Below are 15,122 nucleotides of genomic sequence, written 5' to 3' on the forward strand. Positions count from 1 at the left end.
GGTAGCAGTGGTTTGTATTCATAGGCTGTCATGTTGTGCAACTGACTGAACTTCAGAAAAAAAACCAGTAATGATTCAGAGGAAACAGACATTTATAATATATAATTTGTTTGTATAAAAATAAATATGTCATTAGGAAATTTTAAAGTATTGTATCATATGAAAAGGATGGCCTGAAAAAGAAAAAATATTCTTATTTGTGTATCTCTCCAACTTTCATCACCAAGAAGGAGGATGAAGGCCCATGCCCCACCTCCACCACCGGCCCCTCAACCCGCTCCACGCCATATCTTCAGAACCACTACACCTGATGGGGGAGGGACATCAGGCATGGAGGCCAAGGAGAACATCCTGAGGGCCACAGTGGATTTACAGTTAACCCTGCCACAGGGCAACCAGATTTATGTGACTGAGGATGGAAGGTGAGAAAAACAGGCCCACACAAGCACATATCAAACATAGTTTTGATTTGTTCATTTTATTGTCACATGTGTCATGACCAAAAGTTTTGCCCATTAATCTCATATTATTTGACTATAAAATCTTCATATATCTGTAGCTATTTTATTATTTATATCTGGAAATACAAATCGAATCTAACCTTAGTTTATTGTTAGTTCTGCGATATGATTCTATAGGTTGATCTTCATTCAGTCACCAGAAAAACTGTATGTTTGTTGCTCCTGTGCATGTTTTGTTCGCTGTGCCAGCGGGGCCTCGTTGGGGGGTTCCATTCCAATTTCCAACACAAGCTTTTTGTCCCAGAGAGTCAGTGGCTGACCTGCTAGTGCTCTCTGTCCCTAATGAGGCAATTGTCTCTAGGGCAGAAAACTGGGGATGTCTATCTTGTATAAAACAACAAGAGACTCTTTTAATAACTATAGAGAATGTATCACCATCAGATGCCTCTGTATGCTCATCACCAGAAAAACTATGTATCATATTATTGTCATAGAGGCTTTCTAACATGCAAAACTAGTATAATAGAAGAGGGGCCTGAAAGCTGAAGGCTCTGCCCCCCATTCCACTTTTAAATATTGCACAAACCACGGGTTGTTATGACACTATGAAGGTAAGACCTTGTATGACCTTCTATGTTTAATAGAAGATGGTCATATTATGATCAATGCTGCTTAAAACATCAGAACCTGTTGCTATGACTGTCACGGTCCTGGGTCTTTTGACCCAGCGTTTTGAGTTTTAGTATATGTTTAAGCTCTTCAGGTTTTCTAAGTTCATTTTTTATCATGCCTAGGTTGTTCTAGATCTTTGTTATTAGATTCCCCTTGTGTCTTCCACCCCTGTTAAGTCTCCCTTGCCCTTCATGTGTTTCATGTCTGTGTCTTACGTTGTCAAGTTCAGGTTGTCATGTCTGCGTCTTATGTTTCCTGTTTTATTTTGAAGAGGTCTTGTGTTCCTGTGTCTAGTATTACTCTTCCACTGTGACGTCGTTATGTTCATGTGTGTCAGCTGTTTCCCCCATGTGTTCCCACTTCTCTCATTAGCCTCCTGTGTGTATTTAGTCTGTGCCTTCTCATTCAGTCTTTGTCGGATCATCTGCGTTTTCCCTTGCCATGTCCTGCTTTCAGGTTTTCCTCACCACATTGCCATGTTTAGCGTTTCCCTATGTTTTCTACTTGCCAGGGTTCTTCATGTTCTTCAACCTAAACCCCAGTTTAGGTTATTGCTTAGTTTGCATTGTTTTCACCCTTTTATTTTGTACTGTTCTGCCTGCTTTAATAAACAGTTCATCATCAGTTAAGTTTGAGTTTGAGAATGTCTGCACCTGGGTCCTCTCTTCGCACGCCACGCAGTTTGCCTCGGCAAACTATGACAATGACAAAGGGGTAAACACAAATCATTCATACAAAGGCTCATTCACTATCTCCACCCTAAGGTCAAAGTGCAGACTCCTCATAGACTTATATCACCTGTTATATTCTATAGTGATAGTTAGTTAGTGATTAAATTCAAGGACTAAAAATAGCACATACAGGAATGTGCCAGCACATTGCAACATATAATTTTATCTTGTTTATAGTTATGGGTTTGGGACTTTTTAGTTTTATGTTTTGTGAACTTAAAAGACAGACTGTCTCATCTAAACACATTCCAGTCATGACTATACCAGAGATGACGTAATTCTCTACTTTTAAAATAAGCGAAACAGTGGTTGAATAAAGATATGGCATATCTTTGCATTCTTCTGATCTCATAAACTTCAGTTATCAATGTAAAGTTCCAGTCTTTGTTTGTTTTTTTACTTTCATTCCTGCCTTATTAATCCTGTGATTAAGGGAAGTTGTGCCTCACAAAGGACTCAGAAACTCTCAGAGGCTTTGCTCTAGTTGACGCACCTTTGCTGCTCTCTTAAAGCACAAACTTATTTTACAAAAGTCGAGTAGTCATGTTAAATAAACATGATCTCACTATTGACAAAATAAAACAAGCTTTAGGATATTTGCTATAATCAATCACCACGAGCAGGTTTATTTTGTAGGATTTAAAAATAGTGAAAAATGTGGTGCAGATATTGCACTAGGCATTTACAATGCAGGCATGATAGTATATGTTATTACTGAATTAATACTGTTGCTTAGGCAGTTAGTTACTTATTTAGTTATTATCTGGTTGTGTGTTTTTGTTGTCATGCTCCTATTAATATTATTATTACACCTAATATATTATTTTTATGACCGCAGTGTCACACTTCATGAATGATCTACATGCCCTGTGCACCCTCGTAATGTAATTTGTCACACTTTAAATATCTACGATAGGTACTTGAAACTACAGCTTAGTAATGCTTGACCATAACATGGTTAAAAATGACCCTATGTGAACCAGGGAGGTATATATTCAGTGCTAGAGTAAATACATAGAAAAAAATAGAGTAAATACTTAGAGATAGTCATTATGTTTTGGCAAGTTTTGTATGAAATGAATCTCGAGAAGCACACCAGACACTGGGTCTGTTTTTGGTTTTAGTTGCAGTCTGCATCCATGTGTTAGTGATTGTCAATGGTGCTCTTTGTAGCAGTATCTCTCTCAGTTCTGTCATCTGATCTCTGTTCCCAGAAAACATTGGAGACTGTTTCTAGGTTTCTTTATGTGAGGATTGACAAGTAGTACTATAGGCCTCCACATGAGCACCGCAATCCAAACAGGCACACAAAGCAATGGGCATAAGTGAATGACAGAGGTATTATTTTTTATGCCCAGTGCTTTGTCACTACCTTTTTTGTAAAGACTCTTAGATGGACTGCACAGGTGAAATCTTCAGCAACCACCTTACCTTTTTTAGAGCATATGGACGCGCTCAGGTTTTAGTTCTACTTCACATACAGTGTGTTATTTTTCAGTCAGAGTTTGGCAAAATTAAACAATAACATGGATTTTTGTAGGGGTTTAAAATGGATAAGAACATTCTCAGAAAAAGGTGCTACTAATATACAATCAACCTCAAATGAATGAAAAATATTTGTACAGAAAGAATTAAGATGAAGGCAATGTTTTGATGTTCATATTTAAATCACTGCTGCTGTCATTGTATCTGTATTTTGTCTGTGGAAATGGCTTAGATCAAAATACCACCCATTGTTTCATTGAAGTGCATCAAGTGAGAGTGTGGCATTGTTTCATTCCGTTCTCTTTACTTCAGCTAAGCTTCGAAGACTTTGTAACCCTAGCTTTTGTCCTGCCTCCCTTTCTTCTCTTCTCATCTCCTTCTGCATTTCTTTCTTAAACACACACACTCACACACACATACACACACACACTTTCCCTCTCACTCCTATTATCTCTCTCTTTCCCTCTCAGTAAAGCACTGATGGATCTGCTGGTCGAGCTGTGTAGTCGCTACCACCTGAATCCAGCTCTGCACACTTTGGAGGTTCTGTCTCCTGAGGGCCGGTCTTTGGGCTTCAAGCCCAACGCACTGTTGGGCTCCCTTAACGTGGCCTGTGTGCTTATCAAGGAAAAAGTGTTGGAGGAGAAAGTGGCGCGCAGACCAGCACCCAAAGTGCCAGAGGTGAGTTGCAGTGGATCCTGACACCTTGAGCCACCTCCTCTTTTGTCATATGTGCTTTATATGTTGGACTATACTGTTACAGCATATTTAAAACCTGCAAATGTTTTCTTTTTTATGCCTGGCTTGGATTTGTGTTGTTTTGATTGCACAAAGGGTTATCTCATGTTTTTACAAATCAAATTTGCATTCACTGCAAGTCTTATGTAATGCCTGTCCCTCTCTGCCTTTTATCACTGACCACTGGCAGAAAGCATGGCCAGTGAATCCTGTAAGGGCCATTTCTAAGGTAGGAAGCTGGTTGGTATTAAACTGGCCAGCAAGTCCCTTATTGGAGTTTATAAACTGATTTTAAGTCTAGTGTGCTTTTTCTGCCTTACTGTCTGTCTGGATGTTTTATTCTATTCAGCATCAATCTCTTTCTCTCTGCCTTTTCTTGTCTTCGCCTTCACTCTCCTCCTACCGTTTGAATATTTGATGAGTACCTTACCTTTAGTTACCATGCATTATTTCTCTGCTCTTCTCAGGACTCACTGGCTGCTCTCTCTCCCTTTGACCCCACCTGGCCATAGGCCAGAGGCTGACACTGTTTCAGACAGCACTGTCAGTCATTGGTCTTCTCTGTTTTATCTCACATCTTCTCATTATGTAACCAATTTCAACAGCTCAAATTAAATAGCTTGTTTCGATTGCCAGTGTATTGGATCCACCCAGTAGTCTAATATGTTAGCCCAGGAATAAAGTCTACGGTTATGGAAGATATCGTTCACACTGCTATTGAAATGTTTTTTGTTGATATGAATGGGGTGTTCAAAATGTTAGAAACAAAATTCAGTAAAATGCAAACATTTAAAATTAGTGTAGTACTTATAAAATTGTCAGAAGTAAGGAATCACAATACTTTATTAATCCTTTAGGAAATTATGTAACTAAATTGATTAACTGAACAATAGTTAGCGATAAATAAACTGTTTGTCCTTTCCCGATGCACCAGAAAAACTACACGGAAATGGCTACCAGTAACAAATATGTCAGTTTTGCACCTTATTTTAATATTACATTATACTATCAGTTACCTGTTTTGGTTGCTAATTTGATTATTCTTGGTTAGGAAAAATTGCTTCAGTCACAAAGATGGGAAATTTATTTTTGTCTCCATTTAACCTTCCGATAGTCTCGAGTATTTCAACCATCTATCTAGTGACCATATTAGCAGAAACATTAAAATATACCCATGTCACAGGCTTAAAATACTGTTTATTTTGGAAAACCTATGACCATCAACCTGAACATTTTCATATATAATGGGTAAATTATAACAACTTAGCACCTCTTCCACAATTTGCTGATAAGCTTGGTACATTCACGAAAGAGGCTGCCAATAGTACTGTGGTAGAATTGTGCTTTCTTTTATTGTTATTTCTTTTTCTTTATTATTGCAGTGTCATCCTCTGTGTGTTCTCCTCTACTTTTTATATTTTTAAACCAAAATATGCTATTGTACATCAATCAGAAATATGACTATATTTAAATATATTTATATATATATGTATAAATATTAGTTAAGTATGTCTTTTAGGCTAGCATATTTTATCAGTCAGTTAACTTTGTTGTATTTTTTCCCTTAACTACATCATCCTTTTTCTTGACTTGATGATTCATCCTTGATTAGCTCTTAATGTCATCCAGCTGTTTGCGTGTCTAATTTTCTCCATCATTTTCCCCTCTGTGTATCAGAAAACTGTGCGATTGATGGTGAACTATCATGGCAACCAGAAGGCCGTAGTACGGGTGAACCCCTTGATATCGCTCCAGGCTCTGATACCAGTCATCTGTGACAAGTGTGAGTTCGACCCTACACGTGTCCTGCTGCTGAAGGATAGCATCAGCCAACGAGAGTTACCGCTGGACAAAACTCTAGCAGAACTCGGGATCAAAGATCTCTACGTACATGATCAGAGGCTAGGTAAGCCTGACCTCATTTCTCTTTGCTCTTTGTGAAATATGTCAAATTTCTGTTAGTATTGTTTTCCCAGTAGCACGCAAGATGATACAGATCCTAAGCGATGATACTTTTTTCTTTTGATTCTTTTAATGTGGAAATATTTATTCATTAATCTGTGTAATGCTATAATGGAGAAACTGCACAATCTCACAGTCAAACGTATATACATATCATATCACACACATATCACTAACCATATTTACATGGCTACAGTCTTTGTAATGGCTACATTGATCAGGAAACAGGAGAAGGAAGACAGGATGGCATTTTTTTTCTCTGGATTTGATTTTTAATAAAAGGTTTTTCCTCTCTGTTTTTCCATCGGTGAACCATGTCGGTCAGGCAAAATTTTATCTGGGGCTTGTATGGGAGGAACGCAGAGGGAAAAGGTGAATGGAAGATAAGAGTTGATAAGAACGTACTACCTTGTGACTGTAAATGTAACAGCAGTCAGCTACATGTCATAATAAATAAAATAAATAAATAATGATAATGATAAAATGAACTTGAGCGACTTTAAAGTTATTAGGAGTTTACAGAGGTTTCACAGAAATGGAGCTAAGGTCTGTTTTCAGAATCAGAATACGTTATTAATCCCTAAGGAAATTATGTTTACCAAATTATTTCCCAAAGGTTTCTACACAAACTGGAAGACTTGTTGCCACCACAGAAGTTGAAAGAATATATGTTTAAGGCACTACTGACGAGTTACCCCTCTGTTATTTTGTCTGTAGGTACAGGTTAGCATAGACGGGTTAGCATCCTATATTCAGTAGATACATCTGTTATAACTGTCTTTGAGAATAAATCTCAGTTGTTCAATTTTCACATTGTTTAGATAAACTCTTAATCGGGTTCCTTAATAATTGTATTTTGTTTTAGATGTCGCTGAAATGTCTGTGCCATCTATAATGTTGCAAATCTTATATATCTAAGCAGACACAGATTGCCAGATTAGTTTCCTGAATGTGGCTAAAGTCTACAGTCCTAGCACCGGTAACCCTCCTTCCTTCCAGGTTAGCGTTCACGCTCCTGTGCTGCATGTGGTTACACATCACTTTGGTTACGTGGTTATATGCCACTTTACTCTGACACCACAGACGTACAACTGCTCATCGTTTTCTTCATCAAAGTACTGTGCAGCCGTGCTGATTTTTGCATCTGTCAGCTGCTTGCTCTCCACCTTGCTCAAATGCACTATGTCTAAAACAGAGAGAAAGAGGGTTGGAGCCCTCTGTCCGTGCTGTAGCCCCAGTTTTTTGCAGGTCGCATAATAACATTAGGTGACTGCTGTTGTAGAAAAAGAGCGTTTAAAATTCTAGGGGACTTGTTAAGCACATACCTAAATCTTACACATTTCACCTCTAACTCCAGTCACTTTAAAGCAAGTGTCTGTACATATATTCAAAATTGTATTAACTTTTTAAAAGATAAAATAATGCTTTGCTCTGCTGAATAAAACTATATGGTAAACATAGGATGTAACACTTAAGATGATGATGTGAAATTTAAGCAGACAAAGGATGTTAGCGTGGATACTGGTGTGTGCTTTGGCTTGCCCTGCTATTGTCTCACAGTATCTGCTGTTATCCTGTCCATACAACGGCTGAAATAGCGAGCTTTTATGAATCATGTACGGCCTTTGTATTAATACATAATTCATGTAGTATGAAGTTATGGTTGTTTACTGCGCGATTATCCACACCCACTGGTATTTATAGTTAAAGGTTCTCTTGTGATCTCACAGTAAAAACGTGTATTTTATCACTTAAGTGATGTGACAAGGGAACAGTAGAACATTATGTCACTTTTATGGTCAAGCACTCTTGTGCAAGATTTTGGTAATCAACAAGGCCACCCAGTTTCCCTTTAAATGTTTCTTTCTCAGCATTTGGTATGCTAAAAGGTTTTTGGTAAATTGTAGGGTTCAAATCCTTTCCAAATCACCGCGTCATGTTTTCAGTTACATTTTACACAGTCCTACCCTTTTGAACATAGTAGTAATGTAGTTTACTTTCATTATTATGAGGCAATTATACAAATGACTTCCTCTTGTGAATCAGTAGTTACGTAGCGCATCGGCTGTGCTGTGACACAAAAGCACAAGCACAGCCGCTCTGTCATGTAGATGAGTTATCCATTAATGACGTTTGTGTTTTTAAACTTTATCATGTTTTACAGCTTTCCAGCCTAAAATGGCTTCTGCCCCTGCACTTAACTACACAGGTATTAGACGTATATATTGTGTGTCTTAGCGTTGGCACCATTCAAATACATGTGGTTGTTTAACCCAATGTATCGCTGCTTGCTTATTAACCCTGCATTGTTGCTGCATTGGATATTAACCATTAACCAGCCATATTAAAAGAAATCATTTGTTGCTTTATGTACTTTTTTTTAACCTGCGTGAACATCAATGCCTTCAATTTTTAAAGGCTTTATTAATAAATTGGCTTGCTTCTGCCTCGTTTCAGAACCCAAATCATGAGTATTAGCCCTTAAATGTTTGATAGTTAGTTTACCTTCCCTCTCAGTCCTTGAGTCTGTAGTTTTATCACGACACATTCTTACTTACTGCTTAGCTGATTATAAAAGTTGGGTAGAGGTGAACCTGAGGAAAAGCAAAGCTGCAGCTCCCTCTTCTGAGCAAAACTGGAAGGTTAATTTATTGCTTTTAAAACAAAGGTATCTGTTTGGAGTAATATTTAGAGTTGACTGACTGTTAAAAAAAAAACTATTTTTTTCTGTTAACCATATGTTAACCTTTTCGTTAACCTTTGCATGCAGAAAAAACCATGTCTTTCCCTTTTTCTTTCCTCCCTTTCTTTAATTATAAGGTGCTTACATTACTTTCCTCCTGCTCTTGTTTTACTTTTTTAGACTTTGTTCGCTCCAGTACTGGCAGTTTGGACAGACCAGAAAAAAAAGGCCTCCTGGGTATCTTCCAGTTCAACAGGAGGAAATCCAAGGTGAGACTCATTCCTGGGCAATATGCTGTATGTGTGCAGGAAGTATGTCTGAATTATTAAATAAGAAAACAGCATGGACATCATTATAATTCTGCCCTTAGTTTTTGCATTTAATTATTTATACAAGTATCATTAGAAAAATAATAGTGTGAAGTAATTTACAAACTAACCTTTAGCATCATACTTATAGGCCATTCATACTTAACTGATAGCTGAGGCAAGCTAAATGCATGGCTGAATAGTTTGATGCTGCATGTTAGTTGTGCCTTCCGTTTGCAGACAGAGACAACATCTGTGGACATGGATGACTTTGATGATAAAATAATCCAAAACACTGACACACAATCCTGTGTAAGTACGTCTAACAATTTTTACAATGTCCAGAAGGGAAATAAAGCTCTCATCTTAACTTGTTACTGAAGCCGTGCAATCCCATACGGTGTTCCAGTTATTCTGTATAACTGGAACATAATACAGACTGCTTCTATGGACAGACTGCTGTTTGTGCAAACTGGGAACATACCTTGGAGCCAGTGGCTTTTACCTTAAGTTGTGTGCATCATCATTGCTTTATTTTTTTAATATAAGGGATTTTCAAAAAATGTATCAAAATAAACAGGAGGACTTTAGCTTTGAAGCCCTGCGACAGACTGGCGACCTGTCCAGGGTGTACCCCGCCTCTCGCCCTATGACAGCTGGGATAGGCTCCAGCGCCCCGGCGACCCTGAAAAGGATGAGCGGAAGCGAATGGATGGATGGATGGACTTTAGCTTTGAAACAAGCATTAGCAATAGAGCAGCACTGCTAGTACTATGCCATCTGTGTCCTTTGTCATCACCTTTAGTGCTTGATTTTGGATTGCATTTAACATTTTACTGACTTACACAGTTAAGACTATTGAAAGCTTCCTGTTGGTGCCTCGGGGTAAATTGTCCTGCACGAGTTATATGTAGCAGTAGTCATAATAGCAGTAATTTAACATGTCAACAAATACAAGATAAATGTGGATGTAAGTTGCCTTGTTACGTGCAATAAAACTGTCTTTTGACAAGGGCATATGTTGTGCCTGGTATTTGCATGTGTAGATAACAAGGACCCATGGCAAGTTTGTGTTTAAGACCCACAGTCACAGTAATCCATCCATGCCTGTGTCACCAAAGCCCGTCACTTTGGCCGATAATTTATTCGTTTTAATGGAAATTTTTAGTTGTTTCAGCTTTAAAAAGTAGTTCTGCAATAGAAACCCAACATTCCCTTATGACCAACAACTTGATGACACTGCAGGACAACAAAAAAACTTTTAGCAGAAATAAATCTCCTGTAGATCCAGGCTTACAGACAGGTGAAATCTAATACAGAACCAGTTGGGGTGAAGGGAAGTAGAAGGAAAAGACAAAAGAGGACCAGAGAGAGCTGTTAGAATGAAGACCAAGCACAAACTATGGTGCAGAGAGACTAGATTATTTCAATGCAGTAATGTGTGCCGATGTCCTCCAGAGGGCAGTCATTCTATAAGATTAGTCAGCAGACTCTCAAGCATCTGTTCATCACAGGTCTTTATCAGTGCAGTTCATAACACCATTACATTTTCTTTTAAGCAACCATCATCCATCTCTTTACTTCTGCATCTGAGCACTAATTTGGTAGTACGTATCCAATTTGGATACATATACATACATATATATCTAAAATCAGCTCAAATGTTTATATATATATATATATATATATATATATATATATATATATATATATATATATATATATATATATATATATATACAAATTTGAGCTGATTTTAGAATCTGAATATGATAAACATCAGTAACATGATGTAAAAGATTTTCCTCCAAGATTTCTCTGCAGTATATCCAGATGCACATTTAGACGCTGCATTTAGCAGCACTGAAGCTGTTATAGCTATAACTAAATCAATGGCATTTGATTACATTAGCCTGCCTGCCTCCCTCCTATTCAGTACACTGCTTCTCTAAGCTTGCCCTTGACTCCACCCTTCCAACTTTGTGTCTACTGCTTAATACTGAGCATTATTAACATTATCTTCTTCTTTTCCTTTTCCAGCCAGTCCTCTTTGTCCTTTTTTTATTCTCTTCGTTATCTTTAATTATTTCTTAAAGATTTTGCATATAGGGATCACAGTGTAATTAAAAGGAAAAAAGTCAGCAGACTATGAATTAAACATCAAAACTGTTATAGACACAGCACAACTCATTTACTTTGCTGAAACACTGAAAAGTATGAAAGACAGTTTTGTTGGATTGATTAATAATTCTTTTTTTTTCTACTGGACTTTAATGCAGCTTTTTTTTTCCCTATGATTGTTTCTCAGCCTGGGCAGTTTTTAGACCACACGCATGCATTTGCACACACCAGAAAACACACACCCACAGAGTGTTATCAACCCAAAGGCATCACATTACCCTACCTTGGCTACATTAGCACTAAAAGCCCAGCCTCTTATCTCTAATTGTTCATTAGGGGCTAAACTACTGTGTGTGTCAGTGTAAGTGTGTGTGGTCATAAAACATTAGCATGGTCAAATAGCGTTATGTCTGGGAAGACCTCATTCTAAAGCAAACTCACTTCTAAAAGGTTTTTTTTAAATATGCAGTATTTATTTGTTCTTAGCTTTTTAGGGAGTGGCATTGCTTAAGTTCCTCTAATACAGTGGTTCTCAAACTTTTTTTGCTAGGCCCCCCTTTGTTTTACAAGAAAAATGTTCGCGCTGGTTGGTTTGGAAACATATTTGGCGATGCTTCATCTCCTGCTTTGCGTTTGTGTGGAAGCCCCGTCAAAAACCTGTCAATTATGCTAGCGGTGTCCAAGCGTTTTTGTTTTTTTTTCATACTGCTCTTAGATCCACTTGCCACTGATCATTGTTCTTTTAGGTTGCATCCTTCTCCCATATGCTCTTCCAATACTGCTCCGTCTCCAGCCTTGGTGACGCTGTTCTTATATTGTTCCCTTGCTATTGAGAGTACACCTTGGATGTGTCCGTGCAGAACAGCTGGTTTATTCTCCTGCCTTCTACCTCTCTGCTATACCTTTTCAAGTGGTTAGCCAAGGCTGTGAGTATTTGCTTGGCAGTTTCTAAGGCGTCAGATATGGGCAGCTTGCTGTTTGCAGTAGGAATTTTCCTTAGTGCTGCATTCACATCTTCTAGTAGACTTTCAGAGGGTACTTCATGTAGTCTTGGTAACCAACTACAGAGGGTCCAGGTTTCCAGTTTCACCATGATCCTCTCGTTCTGGTCAGCTACGCTTGCACTCAGTGCTCCTTCTTCCATCGTACTTGGGGCCTGGTAATCAATCTCGGGTGGAGGTAATATCTCCCGCCTGACTTGTTGTCCTGGCTCTCCCTTGCCATAGCATTTGTGCTATATACCTTATGGATCTCTAGCTGTGAAAGCAGTTCCTTCTACTCAATGTTGGAACACCAAGCTATTAGTTGTTTCTCTGTCAGTCTGCTGGGTATCGAAGGTTCCATAGGTCCCACATCCTAGTCAAGTAACCTCTTCTGCTGGAAACGGAGTAGCATTCCAACAGGGCCCTGTTCTTATTTCCTTCAAGCTTGGATCCTACCAGAGCACTTGGAGCTTGAGGGTCCTGTGCAGTATCTTAGCTGTTCCTAGGACTGCGCTCTTCTGGACAGAGATCGCAGATGTTGTTCCTGAGATCTGCTGGAGCCACTCGCCTGGCTTGGGAGTCACTGCACCTTGTGCTCCAATTACCACGGGGACCACTGTTGCCTTCACCCTCCACATCTTCTCGAGCTCTTCTCTGAGCCTTTGGTACAACTTCAGCTTCTCGTGTTCCTTCTTCCTGATGTTGCTGTCATTCGGTATCACTACGTCTATCACTACAGCCCTCTTCTTCTGCTTGTCTATCACTACTATGTCCGGTTGGTTAGCCACCATTTTGTCCATCTGTATCTGGAAGTCCCACAGGATCTTAGCTCAGTTATTCTCAACCACCCTAAGAGGCGTCTCCCATTTTGATCTCGTATACTTCTTAATATACAATACAATACAGGTTTATTTGTATAGCACATTTAAAACCAAGGGTATACCAAAGTGCTTCACAATAACACAATAAACAGTTAATGATAACAAAACCAGTAAGTCATTAAAACAAATTAGATTAAATGAAAGACAGAAGCATTAAAAGATAGAAGTAGGGAAAATTCAGAGTATCCAGAAAATGTCAAAATGAATACTGATACAGCAATTAGTGAGAGGTAAAGTTTAGCATGTATATATATATATATATATATATATATATATATATACACACATATATACACACATATATACACACACACACACACACACACACACACACACACACACACACACACAATACCTACAACCACGATTACCGACACTAACAAGCTGATCTACAAAACGGCAGCAGTGATCAGTGAGATGCTTGGCTACAAGTTGAACAGCAACAAGAGGCAGTACCCTCCATGGAGAAGGAGGCTAGAGGGCAAGATCAAAGTAGCACGGAGGGAGGTTAGCCAACTAACGGAGTTGCAGAAAGGTGCGACAAAGAAGGTGCATAAGAAATACAGCAAGCTGTCCATACCTGAGGCCTTGGAAACTGCCAAGCAAAGACTCACAGCCTTGGCCAGCCGCTTGAGGAGGTACACCAGAGAGATAGAAGGCAGGAGAATAAACCAGCTGTTCTCCACAGAACCAGCAAAGGTGTACTCTCAGTGGCAAGGGAACAATAATAATAAGAGAACAGCACCACCAAGGCTGGAGACGGAGCAATACTGGAAGAGCATATGGGAGAAGGACGCAACCCATAACGGCAATGCTCAGTGGCTAGTGGATCTGAGGGCAGACCATAGCGACCTCCCTGAACAGGGTCCAGTAACCATCACAGTGGCAGATATCCAAGAAAGTCTCCAGTATGAAGAGTTGGACAGCACCAGGGCCCGACATGGTTCACGTCTACTGGCTAAAGAAGCTGTCTGCACTCCACGAGCGTCTGGCAGCACAAATGAACCAGCTGCTAGTTAACGAGAGACACCCGGAATGGCTAACTGAAGGTCGGATGGTCCTGATCCCCAAGGACCCCAAGAAGGGACCGGTCCCCTCCAACTACCGACCAATAACCTGCCTCAGTACTACATGGAAGCTCCTGTCAGGCATCATATCGGCTAAGATGAACAGGCACATGGGTCAATACATGAGCGGGACACAGAAAGGAATTGGCAAGAATACCAGAGGCGCAAAACACCAGCTACTGGTAGACAGAACAGTCAGCCGAGACTGCAAGACCAGACTGACCAACCTGTGCACTGCCTGGATTGATTACAAGAAGGCCTATGACTCAATGCCCCACAGCTGGATACTGGAATGCCTAGAATTGTACAAGATCAATGGGACCCTAAGAGCCTTCATCAGGAACTCAATGGGGATGTGACGTACAACACTAGAGGCCAACTCCAAGCCCATAGCACAAGTCACCATCAAGTGCGGGGTCTACCAAGGAGATGATCTGTCCCCACTGCTGTTCTGCATAGGCCTGAACCCCCTCAGTGAGATCATTAACAAGACTGGCTACAGATACCAACTACGGAACGGAGCAGTTGTCAGCCACCTCCTGTACATGGATGACATCAAGCTGTATGCCAAGAGTGAACAAGACATCGATTCACTGATCCACACTACCAGGCTGTACAGCAGTGACATTGGAATGTCGTTCGGACTGGAGAAGTGTAGTCGGATGGTAACAAAGAGAGGGAAGGTAGTCAGAACTGAGGGGATCAGGTTACCAGAAGGCAACATTGCAGACATAGAGGACAGTTACAAGTACCTGGGGATCCCGCAGGCGAATGGGAACCATGAAGAGGCCGCTAGAAAAGCTGCAACCACCAAGTACCTGCAGAGGGTCAGGCAAGTCCTGAGGAGTCAGCTGAACGGTAAGAACAAGATCCGGGCCATCAACACGTACGCCCTGCCCGTGATCAGGTACCCTGCTGGTGTAATAGGCTGGCCAAAGGAGGAGATAGAAGCCACTGACATAAAGACAAGAAAGCTCCTTACCATGCATGGAGGGTTTCACCCCAAGTCCAGCACCCTGAGGCTGTACGC

General features: G+C 39.9%; 1 protein-coding gene across 6 annotated transcripts in view; it reads left to right on the top strand.

Annotated features, from left to right (window-relative positions):
* The window catches only part of cobl (cordon-bleu WH2 repeat protein), a 70,156-nt gene that overhangs the window by 12,196 nt on the left and 42,838 nt on the right, over positions 1-15,122 (top strand). For 3 of the 6 annotated variants that reach the window (XM_026185465.1, XM_026185470.1, XM_026185467.1), the window contains 6 exons: positions 228-422; positions 3,820-4,030; positions 5,765-5,993; positions 8,214-8,258; positions 8,913-9,001; positions 9,281-9,352. In XM_026185465.1, the coding sequence (XP_026041250.1) occupies positions 228-422; positions 3,820-4,030; positions 5,765-5,993; positions 8,214-8,258; positions 8,913-9,001; positions 9,281-9,352 (841 nt within the window). The remainder of the gene's footprint in view (positions 1-227; positions 423-3,819; positions 4,031-5,764; positions 5,994-8,213; positions 8,259-8,912; positions 9,002-9,280; positions 9,353-15,122) is intronic. The other 3 variants (XM_026185466.1, XM_026185469.1, XM_026185468.1) reach the window with 3 other exon arrangements.

Source organism: Astatotilapia calliptera, chromosome 11 (assembly GCF_900246225.1).
Source record: "Astatotilapia calliptera chromosome 11, fAstCal1.2, whole genome shotgun sequence".
Lineage (NCBI taxonomy): Eukaryota > Metazoa > Chordata > Actinopteri > Cichliformes > Cichlidae > Astatotilapia > Astatotilapia calliptera.